Here is an 18,063-nt window from a genome sequence, read left to right as displayed (position 1 = left end):
ATCAGAGCTAAGGAAATCTGCCTAGCATTGTTCAATAGGACAGAATTTTAACCAAGGTCCTGTACGTGCCCTCTATCTTGTCACTGAAGTGGATCTTTGAGGGTGGGGGTGATGATTGCTTATCTTCTGAGACACAAAGTAGCAACTTTGGGGACAAGGTGTCAGAGAAAAACAGCAATAGCCAGTGGGCCAAATCCTGCACTCAGAGATTGAAAGGAAAGAACTTGACCCAGAGTGAGAGGTGTTAAGACTTCAGCAGAGGTGGAGTTGAAGCTGTCATGGTATAATTCCCCACTCTGAACCTTAGTGTCCAAAAGATGGGGTACCAGCATGAATTCCTCTAAGCTTAATTACCAGCTTAGAATCTGTAGCGCTGCCACCAACCAGGAATTCCAGTGCCTGGTACACTCTGGTCCTCCCAAAACCTTGCCCGGGGACCCCCAAGACCCAGTCCCTCCGGATCTTAACACAAGGAAAGTAAACCCTTTCCCTCACCATTGCCTCTCCCAGGTTTCCCCTCTCTGGGTTACCCTGGAAGATCACTGTGATTCAAACTCCTTGAATCTTAAAACAGAGAGGAAAATCCACCTTTTTCCCCCCCTCCTTCTCTCTCCCCCTCCCAGACTGTCCTTGAGAGAGAGAGTAATCCTAACACAGAGAAATTAACCCCTCTCCCCCCCTTCCCTCCTTTCTCCCCACCAATTCCCTGGTGAATCCAGACCCCGTCCCCTGGGGGCTCACACCAGAATAAAAAAACAATCAGGTTCTTAAACAAGAAATTTAATTAAAAGATAGAAAAAACAGTAAAAATTATCTTTGTAGATTTAAAAAATGGAATAGATACAGGGTCTTTCAGCTATAGACACTGGGAATACCTTCCCAGCCTAAATATATAAGTACAAATTAAAATCTTTTCAGCAAAATACCAATTTGAACTCCTTTCAACCAAATACACATTTGCAAATAAAGAAAACAACCATCAGCCTAACTCGCTTTATCTACCTAGTACTCACTATTCTGAACTTATAAGAGCCTGTATCGGAGAGATTGGAGAGAAACCTGGTCGCACGTCTGATCCTTCTGAGCCCCCAGAGTGAACAACAACCAAAAAACAGCACACACAAAACTTCCCTTCCCTCAAGATTTGAAAGTATCCTGTCCGCTGGTCAGGTGACAGCCAGGCTCACTGTTCTTGTTAACCCTTTCCAGGCAAAACAGATATGAAGCACTTTTGTTCTATTAACTTATCTGTTTATGACACACACCCCCCAAATCACTGCCAGTGTGGTTCCACACTGTCAGCGATTTCTCTCTAGAATAAACAGATTAATAAAACACATGCACCCTTACATATGCTACTAATTATGTACAACTATAAAATTCTTCACATTGTAAGGACAATTTTTAACCAGTTGATTCTGGGAAACTTTCACATGAGAGTGCATCAACTCCTTGATCTGTTGCCGCTGCAGACGTTCCAGGGTTGTGGAGAGGGTCACCTCTTCCACGCCACTGGTCACTTTTCCCTTCATTGTACACACCGACAGGCCACTCAGCATCATCTCCTCCCTGGGCTGTAAACTGACAAACTTGTAAGTCTTTGGAATAAAAGGGCTGAGAGAATTAACGTGGTACACTCCGGGCTTTAGGGAGGAATTGAGAAATGCTATGAGGTGGTTAACACCTCCCATGCGCTCTTGGACCGTGAATGGCCCTTCCCATGATGCTTCCATTTTATGGGCCTGTTGCGCCTTCAAGACCATAACCTGGTCTCCTACCTTGAAGGAACGCTCCCTGGTATGTCTATCATACCAGGCCTTTTGCTCTTTTTGAGCATCCTTTAGGTTTTCTTTAGCAAGGGCTAAAGAGTGTTGGAGGGTGTTTTGTAGATTGCTTACAAAATCCAGAATGTTAGTTCCTGCAGAGGGTGTAAACCCCTCCCATTGCTGCTTCACCAACTGTAATGCCCTTTAAGCTCGTGGCCATACACAAGCTCAAATGGTGAAAACCCTAAACTGGGATGTGGTACAGCCCTGTAGGAAAAGAGCAACTGCTGCAACACTAGGTCCCAGTCATTGGAGTGTTCATTTATGAATGTATGTGTCATGGCCCCCAAAGTTCCATTAAACCTTTCCACCAGGCCATTGGTTTGACGGTGGTACAGGGTGGCAACTAAGTGATTCACCCCATGAGTCTCCCACAGTTCTTTCATGGTCCCGGCCAGGAAATTAGTCTCTGAATCCGTAAGGATGTCGGAGGACCAACCTACCCTGGCAAAAGTGTCCGTTAGGGCCTGGCACACAGTTTTAGCCCTGGTGTTGCCTAGAGCTACTGCTTCTGGCCATCGGGTAGCAAAGTCCACAAAAGTCAGTATGTACTGCTTTCCTATGGGTGTCTGTTTTGGGAAAGGACCCAGAATATCCACAGCTACTCGCTGAAATGGGACCTCAGTTATGGCGAATGGCTGGAGAGGGGCCTTGACCCGGTCTTGGGGCTTTCCCAGTCTTTGGCACACCTCACAAGACCGGACATACTTAGCAACATCCTTGCCCATCCCCTCCCAGTGGAAGGACTTCCCCAACCTGTCTTTGGTTCTGTTCACCCCAGCATGGCCACTGGGATGATCATGGGCTAAGCTTAAGAGCTTCCGCCGGTACGTAGTTGGAATCACCAACTGTTTTTGTGGATGCCAGTCTTCCCAGTGTCCACCAGAAAGAGTCTCCTTATATAAAAGCCTTTGTTCTATAACAAACTGGGATCGGTTAGAAAAGCTGAGAGGCGGTGGGGTACTCCATGCCACCGCCCAAGCTTTCTGAAGGCTGTCATCTGCTTCCTGCTCAGTCTGGAACTGTTTCCTGGAGGCTGGAGACACCAGTTCTCCCTTAGACTGTGGACTTGGGCTTGGTCCCTTGGGAAATGATGTGGGTGCTGGGGTTGTTTTCGTGGCTGGTGAACTGCTCTCCGCTGGTGCACCAGGTGGTATTTCAGGCTTTGGCTGAGCCTCTTGGGTATGGTTGTCTGCTGCTTCTGCCAGTTCTGGCTCGCTGGCGCCCTCTGGCGTTGGGGTTGAAGATGCATTTGCAAGTGCTGGCATCAGTGCTGGCAATGGTTCTGGTGTTGGTTGCGTGTCCAGGTCCAGGTCTGGGACTGGAGGTACTGTGGCTGTTTCAGTCGTTGGCAGGGGATCCGGGTCCACTACCTCTGTCTGGGTCTCTGGTAACACAGACAGGGCCCCTGTGGATGGCTCAGGAACAGGGATGGGTCTGGAAGCTTGGCTGTGTGTAACCATTCCCACCCTCTTGGCCCACTTTACCTGGATGGCCAAGTCTTCCTCCAGAAGCATGGGGATAGAATAATTGTCATAGACTGCAAAAGTCCACATTCCTGACCAGCCTTTGTACTGGACAGGCAGTTCAGCTACAGGTAAGTCTACAGCTTGTGACATGAAGGGGTAAATTGTTACTTGGACCTTTGGGTTGATGAATTTGGGGTCCACTAAGGATTGGTGGATAGCTGACACTTGTGCCCCCATGTCTCTCCACGCAGTAAACTTCTTTCCACCCACTCTCAAAATTTCCCTTCGCTCCGAAGTATTTGAGAGGCATCTGGGCCTGGGGATCTTTGGTGTGATGGTGGTGTAACAAACTGCACTTGGTTGGGGTTCTTGGGGCAGTTGGCCTTTATATGTCCAAGTTCGTTACACTTAAAGCATCGCCCAGCTGACTGGTCACTGGGCCGAGGTGGGTTACTGGAGATTGGTGAGGTGAGAGAATAGGGAGTCTGGGGCTTTCCTTGGGTTGTAGGTGGGGTCCTGGGTTGCCCTTGGGTATAGGGTTTATTGTCAGTGTGACCCCTGTGATATTCACTCCCCTTGATAATAGCTTTTTTCTTTTCTGCCACTTCCACCCGTCTGGCTCCAATCTCCCCCCCCCCCTCAGTTACAGTTTTGGGCTTCCCATTTAGGATGTACCTTTCTATTTCTTCAGGAACACCCTCTAAGAACTGCTCCAATTGTATTAGGAGGTGCATGTCGTCCAGAGATTTAACATTGGCTCCTGATATCCAGGCATTATAATTCTTTCCAATGTGGTAGGCGTGTCGGGTGAATGATACATCTGGTTTCCACCTTAGGGCTCTGTACCTCCGACGGGCACGCTCAGGTGTTAGCCCCATTCGGATTCTGGCCTTGGTTTGAAAAAGTTTATAATCATTCATGTTCTCCTTAGGCATTTCAGCCGCCACCTCTGCTAAGGGTCCACTGAGCAGTGGCCTCAGCTCTATCATGTACTGGTCTTCAGAGATGCTGTACCCATGGCAGGTCCTTTCAAAATTTTCTAGGAAGGCTTCAGTGTCATCACCTGCCTTGTAGGTGGGAAATTTCCTGGGATGTGGAACAATAACTGGAGAAGGGTTGTTACGGTTGGCTGGAGCATGCTGCCTAGCCTGCGGTAATTCCAGTTCATGCTTTCTCTCTCTTCCCTCTCTCTTTCTTTTATCTCCAGCTCTCTCCTGTGGGCAGCCTCTTTGTCTTCTTGTTCTCTTTTGTGGGCCACCTCTCTTTCTCTCAGCTCCATCTCTTTTTATTTTATTTCTGATTCTTGTAGGTTCTTTTCCATGTCTTGCTTGTGGTCTGCATTTTTGATTTGTTCCTCTGCCTCCAGTTTTGCCCGTTCCTGTTTCAGGGTGTCCTTGGTAGTCATGGTTTCTGCTTTCTTGTGTTGGGGCACCCTCTGCTGTTTACTGCCTGAAATGCGGCTTCTCTGTTGCCTCCTTAGGGTTGCTTAGCAACAGTGTCTTTTTTTAACTCCTTCTACCTAGCTATTCCCAACAGAGTTAGAAAGAAAAAAAAACTCACTCATTTGCAAATGTGTTTTGCTGGTGTATGGTGACTCACAACTGGAGTCCCTTTGTTTAACAAAGATCCTTGTTAAACCCTAATGCCTTTGCCTTCAGAGTACTCAGAAGGGAGAGACCAAAAAACTTGCAGACCTTTGCTTTTAAAGACAATCTCCTCTAGCCTGCTTTACCACAGCTAGCAGGGAAAGAGAAAGAAAAAATCCTACTGGCTTTTGCTCCTAAACCCAAACCTTTCTGCAGGTTTTTATTTCTCTCCCTGCAGCTAGCTAGCAGGGAGAGAAATAAAAACCTCACTGGCTTTTGGATTCTATCTTATCTATCTATCCCACAGCTGCCACCATGTCATGGTATAATTCCCCACTCTGAACCTTAGCGTCCAAAAGATGGAGTACTAGCATGAATTCCTCTAAGCTTAATTACCAGCTTAGAACCTGTAGCGCTGCCACCAACCAGGAATTCCAGTGCCTGGTACACTCTGGTCCCTCCAAAACCTTGCCCGGGGACCCCCAAGACCCAGTCCCTCTTGATCTTAACACAAGGAAAGTAAACCCTTTCCCTCACCGTTGCCTCTCCCAGGCTTCCCCTCTCTGGGTTACCCTGGAAGATCACTGTGATTCAAACTCCTTGAATCTTAAAACAGAGAGGAAAATCCACCTTCCCCCCTCCTTCTCTCTCCCCCTCCCAGACTGTCCCTGAGAGAGAAAGTAATCCTAACACAGAGAGAAATTAGCCTCTCTCTCCCCCTTCCCTCCTTTCTCCCCACCAATTCCCTGGTGAATCCAGACCCCGTCCCCTGGGGTCTCACACCAGAATAAAAAAAACAATCAGGTTCTTAAACAAGAAACTTTTAATTAAAGAAAAAAAACAGTAAAAATTATCTTTGTAAATTTAAAAAATGGAATAGGTACAGGGTCTTTAAGCTATAGGCACTGGGAATACCCTCCCAGCCTAAGTATACAAGTACAAATTAAAATCTTTTCAGCAAAACACCAATTTGAACTCCTTCCAACCAAATACACATTTGCAAATAAAGAAAACAACCATCAGCCTAACTCGCTTTATCTACCTAGTACTCATTATTCTGAACTTATCAGAGCCTGTATCAGAGAGATTGGAGAGAAACCTGGTCGCACGTCTGATCCCTCTGAGCCCCCAGAGTGAACAACAACCAAAAAAACTAACAGCACACACAAAACTTCCCTCCCTCAAGATTTGAAAGTATCCTGTCCTCTGATTGGTCCTCTGGTCAGGTGACAGCCAGGCTCACTGTTCTTGTTAACCCTTTCCAGGCAAAAGAGATATGAAGCACTTTTGTTCTATTAACTCTTACTTACCTGTTTATGACAGAAGCAAATTAACTAATTTCTATCTGAGACTACTAGGTGAAGCTGTGATCAATAATGTTGTTTCCACCTTTTCCTGTTTTGCCAAGTAAAAGTGTCAGATACATGCATAGTAAAAGTACCAGCATCAGATAGATGAGTAAAAAAAATTCCACAAATCAGCGATTTTCACCCAAAACAGGAGTTGTTAGCTTTATTGAAAGTACGTCACTGCAGAATTAAATTTCTTTATTTCTCAAATACACAGTAGGACTGACATAGTGATTATCAGCCTGGTAGAAAATACAGGTGTTGCACTGAGTACTTTTTTCTAAAGGAAAGTTACGTATAGGTACACTGTACCCAAAAGATTACTATAGCTAAAAACTTGTGTTCATCTCAGGTAGTGTGGAAAGAAATAACAGAATTAAAACTTATATTTGACTGCTACTGAATGAACAAAACTCCATTGTATGTTTTATAGACAGTTTCAATAATTGAATTTCAGATATTGCAAGATGAGTCCCCTAGTTGTAAAATTACTTCCTGGAGTTTATCAGTAAAATATTTCCTTTATTTTAGGATAAGGGGAGTTAATTTAGTAAAAAGCTTTTTGGGAAGATTGGCTAAGCCAAATTCTATACTGCCTTACATCCTGTGCATTTGTATGAAAATAGAGCAGTCCGAAGAAATGCCATGTTTATTAACTTTGCCATAAAATGATTAGATTAATAATTCTGTAGTTTGATGGAAATACAGCTAACTTCTTAATGTGCTTGCCACCAGATGTTACCTCTGTGGTTCTTTTGAACTTGGTAATGAAAAGAAATTCTAAGTGAACTTATTTGCTGGCTATCCTGACAAACAGAAGTGAACAACACTATATGGTAACTTTCTTTTTAATCAGGAAACTGTCTGAATGTTTCCCTCCTTTGTACTGTATTTGCTTTTGAGTCTGTTTTTGACATTCTGCTTACATAACTGAGGATGAAAAGTGAACTGTGGCTCTAAAAACTGTTTAGTGGCCATAAAGAATGTAAACGGTGCTACTGTAAAGTTTTTAGAAATTATATTGTAAAAGTAGTTTTCATACCCAGTCAAAAGTCAGGTCTGTCATGTATAACTTTCAGACTTGTGACATGGAGAACACGTCTTTTGAGGTTAAATTTGGTTTAATTTCCATATTTGATAACTTTCTACATCTTTCCCTTTTTGGAAAGAAATCACCACAATTCAAGTACCAATCCTGTAACAATTTATATGCATGAGGACCCATTCACCAAAATAATTGTCACATATTTAAGTGCTTACAGGATCAAGATCTTAGGGAAATGTGACTTCACTACAGTCCTCTTGCTAACACTGTCTCTAGTACTCATCAATTGAAATAAATATCTTAGTTTTCTAAATTAAGATACCTGATGATACTGTAGTTCAGAATCTCAACTACAGTCGTTTTAAAAGAGGACAATGAAACTTATTTTTTTCAAGGGTTTACAACTGCATTATTTAAAAGTTCATTGATTTAAAAAAACTTAGCTATACTTCTTGTGGTTATCAAACCTAAAGTCAGTTTTAGACAGGAAATGTGGAGGGGGATCCTGGATCTCAATATTTCCCTTGAGATATTGTGCTTATCACAATCTGCCCTTGCAAACTTCTTGAGTATGTAAATAGTCAGTCACTGCTGTTTTGACCTCTATTGCTCAAAATATGCAGTTAATGTATGATAAAGCTTGGAACAAAGATACAGAACATGTCAGTTTGTGTAAATGGAAATTAAATGAAGAATACTCCTGTACCAGAGTGAAATAAGAGGAAACCAGAAAAAGGAGTGACCGAGTAAAAATTATACAGCACGATCTACAAAAGGTTGTCAGCTGTGTCTGAGGTCCATACTTGGGCAAATTCTAAAGGAATTCTGTCAAAAGGACAGAATAAGAATTTGATCCTTCGTTACTTTTTGTTTAATTTCAGGCAGCTGGTAGAGGAGTTTAGAGCTCCATAGAAGCCTGCCATCGCTACAATGTTTATATAAAACTATACACATCAATTTTGGGTGAATGAGATGACATATTCAAAGTCATGAATACATTTTCAGGTGATGGAATCCTTCCAGACAGTTTTTTTTTAGTTTTACAACCTATATAGGGTTCAAAATGTTAGCTTCCTCTAAGAACTGCATGTATATGGTAGAGGAAAGTGATAAGTCACTTTTTAGAGCAGTGAATTCTCATTGTTCTAGTGTTCCATACTAGCCCTGGATGTAAGGTTTTCAGTATATGATTTAAGCATTAGTGCAGATTAGAATTTCATAGCTCTTGTGAATTCAGAGTTGAAAGAAAAACCAATAATTGGTGGTACTGTAATTAATTATAATTTACTAGATAAGAAAATTGTTTTAAAATGAACAAATCATTATTTAGAAATAACCTAACTGGGCATTCTCACAGAGCTATTGATAAAAATGGCATCTTCTACTATTTGAATAGAGGGGAAAATTGAGACTTTAACCATTGGGAAAAAGTGGGGAGGAAGGAAGCAAGGCTCCCTCCCATCTATAGGGCCCTGATCTCAGGTAAATAGCTGGGAAAAGAGCCTGTACACTGCAAGATAAGTAAGTTTATATGAATTTAATGTGCTTAAAATTAATGGATTTGTTTAAAATAGGAGAGAACATCTGTGCGATAGTAGTCTATTTCTGGGATGGGGTCCTTAGCATTGGTACTGGCAGAGTCTCATGGGGGTTTTATGGACAAGGGGGCACTCTTTGTCTGTTCAGGCTGATGTACTGAGGGTAAGGGGGGGGGGAGTTCCCCAGCCAGGATCTAATGTTGATCCCATGGCAGCCTCCATATGATGTTTCCTGAGGTGGAGAGTCTGGTTCTCCCAATTATGGGCAGGAAAGGAGAGGCAAATACTGCATCTAAACGTGATGTGGGCTTCCTCCAAGCTGTACAAACAGCGCTGGTGCTCATCACTGCTGGAAAATGAGCAAGGGAAGGAAGCACAGGTTTTGAACCCCAGTGTCTTCTGCATAATCCAGTACCCAGGCCTGGGTACTGGAGGTGGGGTGGGATCTATGTGTAAAGTTTAGCCAGAAACACCACCGAAGCAGCACCCCAACTGCTAAATCTGGTATGAAAGGATGTAGTGAACAGAAAACAAAAAAGTAAATGCAGATCTAAACTATGAACAATAATAAGGATTTTTTTGAAAAATGTATCACAAGGATGATAGGAGAGTAGAAGTCCTGACTCTCATCATGCTGCAGTGAGAAGGAACTGGAGATACCTATGGTTCGCCGTGCCCTTTATCGCCTTGGGCAAGACTATGCTGTGACCCAGGGAGTATGTGCAGACTGCCGAACACTACTACTTTCTAAAGCTCCAGTTCTGGCCACATGGTGCATGTGCATAACCCTCAGTGGAATGCAGGTAGGGACCACACATCTTGAAGAACCTTCTGTTACAGGTAAGTAACCTCATTTTCTCCTCATGAGGAAGCACTAGTATGGTAACTAAAGCACCATTACGTGACCACTGCAATGCCTGTGTAATGCTTTCTGATGAGCAAAAAGAAGAGAAGGAAGAGGAAAAGAAAGAAACAATAGGAGGGGGGAAAAAGTACAGAAGATTTTACACATTGTACCATTTTTAGGGGGTTGCAGGAATGATTAAGCTAAAGTGCAAGAAATTATTTCTGTTCTGTATACGTTCTATTTCATTCTGTATAGCATGTAGCATAATTTGTATAAAATATTAACTTGCGGCTCTTCCTTCAGCGCTTGAGTCTTGGTCACTTAAAATTATATTTAGCAGCCCAGGGTCTTATCTCAGTAGTGTCATTGTAAATTTCTATAACTCCCATTAAAGTTGGTGAAATTAGTCCAGATTTACATCACTGTGCTGAAAGCAGCATCTGACGCGTCTTTCTCATACACTGTATATGACAGACTATTGAAAAGATTGATTCATCCAGAGTATCAAGGAAATCTGCACTTCAATATAGAAAGGAAAAATATGAAAAACACTGAAGGTTATTTCTGAGATTAGCCCTTTTTAATACCTTGAATAATTAACTATACCATCTTTCTGATAAAGCGACAGAGTTCTGTGGCACCTCATAGACTCGTATTGAAGCATGAGCTTTTGTGGGTGAATACCCATTTCGTTGGATGCAAGTAGTGGAAATTTCCAGAGGCAGGTATAAATATGCAAGCAAGAATCAGGCTAGAGATAACCTTGTTCTGATGTGACGTTGGACTGTTCTTGGTCTGGTATTTTTCATTTTTGTCATGCAGACTACAGCTTTCTTTCTGCAACTCTAATGAATTATAAAAAGATAATCCCTCCTCTTCAGCCATCACAGAAAAGAAAACAGAAGTTTCATGAAAGCTGCAGAAGTGATACCATAAATGTGCAAAGTTTTAAAAACTCAGCATATTGCAAGAATCAGTACAGTAGCTGGAATGTTTTTGCACTTCAGTAAGCTGGCAAAAGAAGCTGAATATGAATAATAAATTCACTTACTACATGACTTTTTTCAAATAGTTTTCTGTATCTGGCAAATATTACCTTACATGGATAAAACTCACTAAAACACACTGTCTGTTTGCTCCTGCAAAGCTTGCAAAAAGCTCCAGTCTTTGGGCCCAATCTGACTTTCACTGCAATCACTGTTAAAACTCCTATTGTTTTCAAAGGGAGCAGGATTATGCCCTGTGAGTCTTAATCTTGACTCTAACAGCTGTGTAAAGTTAGTTCCCTGAAAGTTAAATGGTATTTTAAGGATTAACATATCACTTTATATGCAAAAGCACCTGTATAAAATCCTGAGTACTTTCAGCTTTGTTATACCAGGTATCAGCCTTTTCAGACAGCTGAACTTGCTATTTAGTTTTACTCTGAATTGACCCAATGAAACTGACCTTTGCAAACAGACAGCTAGAGAGCTTCTTTCACAACTTCTTGATATAGTTGGCCTAGATCACTTTAAGCAGGGGTGGCTCCAGGCACCAACATGCCAAGCGCGTACCTGGGGCAGCAAGCCACGGGGGGCGCTCTGCTGGTTGCCGCGAGGGCGGCAGGCAGGTTGCCTTCTGCGGCATGCCTCCGGAGGGTCCGCTGGTCCCGTGGCTTAGTTAGACCTCCCAAAGGCATGTCGCCGAATCCGCGGGACTGGGGACCTCCCGCAGGCAGGCCGCCGAAGGCAGCCTGCCTGTCGTGCTTGGAGTGGCAAAATACCTAGAGCCGCCCCGATTTTAAGTCAGTGGTGGGTTGCTGGTGATTATTACCTTAGGTAATTCTAAAGCAGCAGGATATGACTTTGAAAATATAGTCATACAAATGTAAACACAAAACTATTACACCTGCCACAGTGAATGCCTTTAGCACTCATTGCAAGGCAGTGGTAGAGATATGAGGCTATACTTCAGAGATAAATGGGTTAAGAACTTCATTTAGAAATTCAAAGGAACATCTTGGAGTAGTTTTGTAGCTAGCTGTAATATTTCAACATGGAAGTCAAGATGAGTGGCTTAAAGTCATTATCATGTACATGTTTGAAAAAGAAATATAGAATAGTGAAAATATCTTTCATTAGGGTATCAGTGTTACAAAACTTTTATTGCCATGTTTTGGAGTTTGAGACAATTTAAAAAAAATAAAAGATTAAAGAATTTGGACATATATTTGTAGAAGGGTTTAATTTTGAGGCATTTGGATTCTACACTAGACAAATTATGGCTTAATTCCTTAAAATGGACTAATAAATCAGTGCTATTTGCTGACATTTGCCTTTTAGGCCTAAATCCTGCTAACACTTACACATATGCTTAACTCTACTCCCTTGAGTTAGAGTGGACAACTCACAATAGTAAAGTTAAATGTGTATGTTTGTAGGATTGCCTGGGGCCTTACTCAAACACCAAAAGTGTCCAAAGAATTTGAAGAGCAGAATAATGTTCTAAAAATGTTTTCTATTGCTCTAATGTTCATGAGTTTTTAAATACAAATTTCAAAATACTGATAGCGGCTATTAAATTACTAGGGAAAAATGGGGATAGAAAATAACACTGGGGAGATCCAGGATTGGCTGTAGAGAACATCCCTTTATGAATCTGGCCAGCAAAACTCAGGTATACTGGAGACAGAAGATAAGATCCTCAAAGGTATTTAGGCAATGAATTCCCATTGATTTCAATGGAGTTAAGTGACTAAATACCTTTGAGGATCTGTGCCAGAGTTCTCAGTCCGAAAAAGAGTGTGGGGAGTGGGAAAGGAAACCTGTTATCCTTGCCACAGCTCTCTCAGACAGCATTTGGAGGAGTGTTGGAAGGTTCAGGGGGAAATCATATCCAGTGTTTCTTAGTCAGAAGGAAGGTCCTCTTTGAGACTCTATGTTGATGTGAAAGCACAACAGATAGGGAGAATATGGGATGTTATTAATTATGTAGCAACACAATGGTCCGGTGCTTTCCCACACAGAACCTCCAGATTTTCCTTCACTGAAAACCTTAAGGAAGCATGGAGTTAATGCCTCACCTTAACAAAAGATGTTTAACAATCATTTTGAGAGGGTGAGATGGATAGATACATAGTATAAAAATACAACATATCTATAATAGTCATACCAGTGTAAAGTATATATAGTGTACATCATGTTAGCTTTATATAGGTCTTTTCACAACAGTGGATCCTCATGCCTCTGCAGAATACCATTGATTTCAATGATATGTGTCAGTTACCAGAAACAGGTCTATAGTTTACAGTCAATACCACCTTCTGCTGTGATATACTCAGATGCCACAAGGTAGGCAGGATTGGACTAAATCACTACTTACATGGAATTATCTTGAAGAAATATTTAGGTGGTGCAGGAAATGGTACTGCAGTCAGTAGGATGCATTCTTTCATTTGAGTCTGTGCTGAACCAATGAATCAGCATTGTGGGGGCATGATGTTGGTGAAGGTGCCATATTTTTATGAGATATAAAACAAATGGCTCTTAACCACTTGTGGCCATTAAAGATGCTATGACACTTCTCATAAGAGTATATTTGCAACACCAGTGTCTTGTTCAAAATCCAACTCAGATAATATCCCTATTGCTACTCAGGTACGTACTTCTTTGCTTCCTATGCTAAATTATCATGTAATCTTAGACTTGGTGTTTATTTACGTCACTTGAAAGTGAGAACAAGCATTAACATGGCACTGTTGTTGCATTGCAATGTATTTATGTGCCAGATAAGCTAAACATTTGTGTGCCCCTTCATTCTTTGACCACCATTCCAGAGATCATGCTTCCATGCTAATGATGGGTCCTGATCAATATTGATTGAAAGCAGTGCAGACTGGCACACATTCATTTTCATCATCTGAATCAGATGCCACCAATAGAAGGTTGATTTTCTTTTTTGTTGGGTCTGGTTCTGTAGTTTCTGCATCTGAGTGTTGCTCTTTTAAGACTTCTGAAAACATGCTCCACACCTCATCCCTCTCAGGTTTTAAAGGCACTTAAGCCTTCTTGTCCAGTGCTGTAGCTATCTTTAGAAATCTCACATTGATGGTACCTTCTTTGTATTTTGTCAAATCTGCAGTGAAAGTGTTCTTAAATTGAACAACATGTGGTGGGTCATCACCTGAGACTGCTGTAACACGAAATATATGGCAGAATGCAGGTAAAACTACAGAGCAGGAAATAATTCTTGCCCCAGGAGTTCAGTCACAGTTTTAATTAATGCATTATTTTCTTAAACAATCATCATCAGCATGGAAGCACGTCCTTTGGAATGGTGGCTGAAGTATGAAGGGGCATATGAATGTTTAGCCCAATGGTTCTCAAACTTTTTTCTTTGTGGACTACTTGAAAATTGCTGAGGGTCTTGGCGGACCACTTAATGATCTTTCCAAATGTTGTTTGTACTGTTAGCTAACTACTGTAAAGTGCTTTGAATAAAAGTGCTATATAAAAAACAATAACTTTTTTTGCTCTACAAATAAAAACACACAACTCAAATTTTCATATCAGTAGTCTTACCTTTCTAATGTGATGGATGTGACCCCTCTCCCCTGCTGCAGCATCCCGAGCTGAGGCTGGGAAGGAGTAGGGTGGGTGTGTCTCCCCAGCAGCTGCAGCTCTGGGGCTGGGGAAAGTTGCCTCTTTCTCTGGCTGCTGCAGCCCTGCACATTCCAAATTACCCCCTCCCTCTCTTCTCACCCCACTGTTCCCTCCCACCTACCCCCTACTCTCTCCAAGGCCACCACCTTACCTTACATGAGCATCTTTTCCAGGGTCCAGGCACCTAATTAGTGGAGCCACGCCTGCACAGCTTCACTAATTAGGTGAGTGGCCCTTCATTCTCTTGTGTGCAGCCACCCAGGTGCACACCTTAGAGAGAACTATCCACAGACCACCTGAATGGAGCTCGTGGACCACTAGTGTCCACGGACCACAGTTGAAGAATCTCTGGTTTAGCCTATCTGGCATGTAAATATCTTGCAATGCTGGCTACAAAAGCGCTCTGCAAACACCTGTTCTCATTTTCAGGTGACAATGTAAATAAGAAGTGGGCAGCATTATCTCTTGTAAATGTAAATAAACCTGTTTGTCTTAGCTATTGGCTGAACAAGAAGTAGGAATGAGTGGACCTGTAGGCTCTACAGTTTTACATTGTTTTGTTTTTGAGTGGTTATGTAACAACAACAAAAATATCTACATTTGTAAGTTGCAATTCCATGATAAAGAGATTGCACTACAGTACTTGCATGAGGTGAATTGAAAAATACTATGTATTTTGTTTCTTTTTTACAGTGCAAATATTTGTAATCAAAATAATAATCTAAAGTGTGAACTGTACACTTTGTATTGTTGTAATTGAAATCAATATATTTGAAAATATAGAAAATATCCAAAAATATTTATAGTATGGTATTCTAGTATTTTTTAACAGTGCAATTATTTTTTAAATCAGGTTAATTAGTTTTGAGTTAATTGATTGAGTTAACTGCGATTAATTGACAGCCTTAGATCCTAGTCTTAAAATTCCTTATCAGCATCACTCTGGAAAAAATCTAGATGGCTTTATTGTGCTTGGAGGAAGGGAGCAGCTAACTTTTCACAACTATCTTGCTGCCCAAAATCTTGAAGTTGAGGAAAGGAGATTGACTGACTGGATGCACAGTGGGAAGGGATGAACCTTTTCAGGGGAGATGAGCAGTCTTTTCAGTCTAGGATTGGTCCTGCTGAACTTTTATTGCTATACTCTCTATACTAACCAACTAGGGATCTAAAAAGAAAAAAAAAGGACCTTAATCAAGGTTCAAACTGAGCTGCTACATCCCATTACTTTTCACTGGAATAAGGTATTGTCACTATGCCCTAGTAGGTATTGTATCCCTGTCTCTTGCACTGTTCGAATTCCCCTGGGCAGTGGGCTTCCTGCCTTTTCTACTCTCTTACTGTCGGTTCTGGGAACAGTCCTATTCGATATATTCATAAATGATCTAGAAAAAGGGGTAAACAGTGAACTGGTAAAATTTGCAGATGCTACAAAACTACTAAAGATAGTTAAGACCCAGACAGACCATGAAGAGCTACAGAAGGATCTCTCAAAATGGGCTAACAAAAAGGCAGATGAAATTTAATGTTGAATTAGAAAGCATAATCCCAACTATACATATAAAATGATGGGGTCTAAATTAGCTGTTACCACTTAAGAAAGAGATCTTGGAGTTATTGTGGATAGTTCTCTGAAAACATCTGCCCAATTTTGGGGGGAGGGATAGCTCAGCAGTCTGAGCACTGGCCTGCTAAACCTAGGGTTGGGAGTTCAATCCTTGAGGGGGCCATTTGGGGATTGGTCCTGCTTTGAGCAGGGGGTTGGACTAGATGATCTCCTGAGTTCCCTTCCAACCATAATAATCTATGATATGCATCAGCAGTCAAAAAAGCAAACAGAATGCTGGGAATAATTAAGAAAGGAAAAGATAAGACAGAGAATATCATGTTGTCTCTATATAAATCCTTAGTATGCCCACATATTGAATACTGCATGCAGATGTGGTTGCTCCAGCTCAAAAACAATATATTGGAATTGGAAAAGGTTTCAGAAAAGGGCAACAAAAATGATTAGGGGTATGGAATGGAGATATTAATAAGACTGGGACTTTTCAGCTTGGAAAAGAGACAAATAAGGGGAGATATGATTGAGGTCTATAAAATGGGTGTAGAGAAGGTAGATAAGAAAGTGTTTATTGCTTCTCATAACACAAGAACTAGGGATCACCAAATGAAATTAATAAGCAGCAGATTTAAAACAAAGTATTTCTTCATACAACATATAGTCAGTCTGTGGAACTCTTTGCCAGAGACGATTGTGAAGGTCAAGGCCATAATAGGGTCAAAAAAGAACTAGATAAATGCATGGAGGATAGGTCCCTCAATGGCTATTAGCCAGGATGAGTAGGGATGGTGTCCCTAGCCTGCCAAAAGCTGGGAATGAGCAATAGGATGGATCTCTTGATGATTACCTGTTCTATTCATGCCCTCTGGGGCACCGGGCATTGGCCACTGTCAGAAGACAGGATACTGGGCTAGATCAGGACCGGTGCTAGTATTTTTAGCGCCCTAGCGTACAGCCATTCCGCCACCCTGGGCGCTGGTCCCGTGGCTCCAGTGGACCTGCCGCAGTCGTGCCTGCGGCGAGTCCGCTGGTCCGCGGTTCTGGTGGAGCTGCCGCAGGCATGTCTGCGGGAGGTCCACCGGAGCCGAGGAGGGCAGCAGACTGTCTGCAGGAATGCCTGCAGCAGCTCCACTGGAGCCACGGGACCAGGGGACCATCCGCAGGCACGACTGCGGCAGGTTCACCGGAGTCACCTGCCGTTCCTCCCCCCCCCCCCATAATCCTGGCGCCCTAGGCGATTGCCTAGGCCGCCTACATGGAAGCACCAGCCTTGGCCTAGATGGACCTTTGGCCTGACCCAGTAGGGCCGTTCTTATGCTTAACTTTGGGAGCACAAGCCCCTCCATCATAAAGCTCAGCTCAGACGTGTTTCCAGGATGCCACCCCTGCAGCCTTCGCCTTGGCGCCGGGGGAGATTTACTCTTCAATCCGGAAAGCTCGAAAGGCTTTTGCAGAAGGTGGGTGCTGGGTAGCACCTGGCTTGGAGCGAGCAACTCCGCTGCAGGACCTGGGTCCGTCCAGCCTATGAGCCGCAAGGGAGCTGGCTCCATCCCAGGAGAAGGAGCCGGCAGAAAATGCCTCTCTTGGAGAAGGGCTGCAGGAGGCTGCGTTGTGTCCGTAGGCTGCAACGCGTGGATCCCCTACAGCCTGCGGACAGGCAACGCGAAACAACGCCAGGCTCCGCCGTCGCTCCCTGCCCCGGAGCTTGCACGCAGGGGGCCGGGCCAGCCCCGAGCGGGGGCGCTGGAGGAGGAGGAGCCGGGCCGGAGCAGGGAAGTATCGCGGTGCTGCCGCCGCCAGTAGCTCTCCGAGCGCGGAGGGAGGGAGGGAGCTGGGCTCCTGAGCGGGGCGATGGGGTCGCGGGCCCGCCCCGCTCCTGCCTGGGCGGCCGGCAGCTGCTGAAGCCCGCAGGGCGCACACCCGGTGCCCGCGCTCTCCCCCCCGGGACATGGCAACCGAGCCCCCGCGCCGAGCGCCCCCTCCACCTCCGCCTGCGGGGCGCGGGCAGCGCCGCGCTGGGGACGGGAAGGAGGCCGAGCCGCTGCGGGGCTCCGCGCTCGAAGCGTCCAGCCCCTCAGTCGCGGTAGGCGGGGGCAGGCAGGGGCTGCTGAACGGCTGCGTCCCGCTCTCCCACCAAGTGGCCGGGCACATGTACGGCAAGGATAAAGGGGGTGAGTGCGGCCGAGGGCAGCGAGC

General features: G+C 43.7%; 1 protein-coding gene across 1 annotated transcript in view; it reads left to right on the top strand.

The window, feature by feature from the left end:
• Positions 1 to 17,672: 17,672 nt before the first annotated feature.
• The window catches only part of IPMK (inositol polyphosphate multikinase), a 75,579-nt gene continuing 75,188 nt past the window's right edge, over positions 17,673 to 18,063 (top strand). The window contains exon 1 of the mRNA XM_030570833.1: positions 17,673 to 18,038. Within this exon, the coding sequence (XP_030426693.1) occupies positions 17,816 to 18,038 (223 nt within the window). The 5' untranslated portion in view covers positions 17,673 to 17,815. The remainder of the gene's footprint in view (positions 18,039 to 18,063) is intronic.

The sequence above is a fragment of the Gopherus evgoodei genome, chromosome 7 (assembly GCF_007399415.2).
Source record: "Gopherus evgoodei ecotype Sinaloan lineage chromosome 7, rGopEvg1_v1.p, whole genome shotgun sequence".
NCBI lineage: Eukaryota > Metazoa > Chordata > Testudines > Testudinidae > Gopherus > Gopherus evgoodei.
This window is presented reverse-complemented; position numbering and strand designations above follow the sequence as displayed.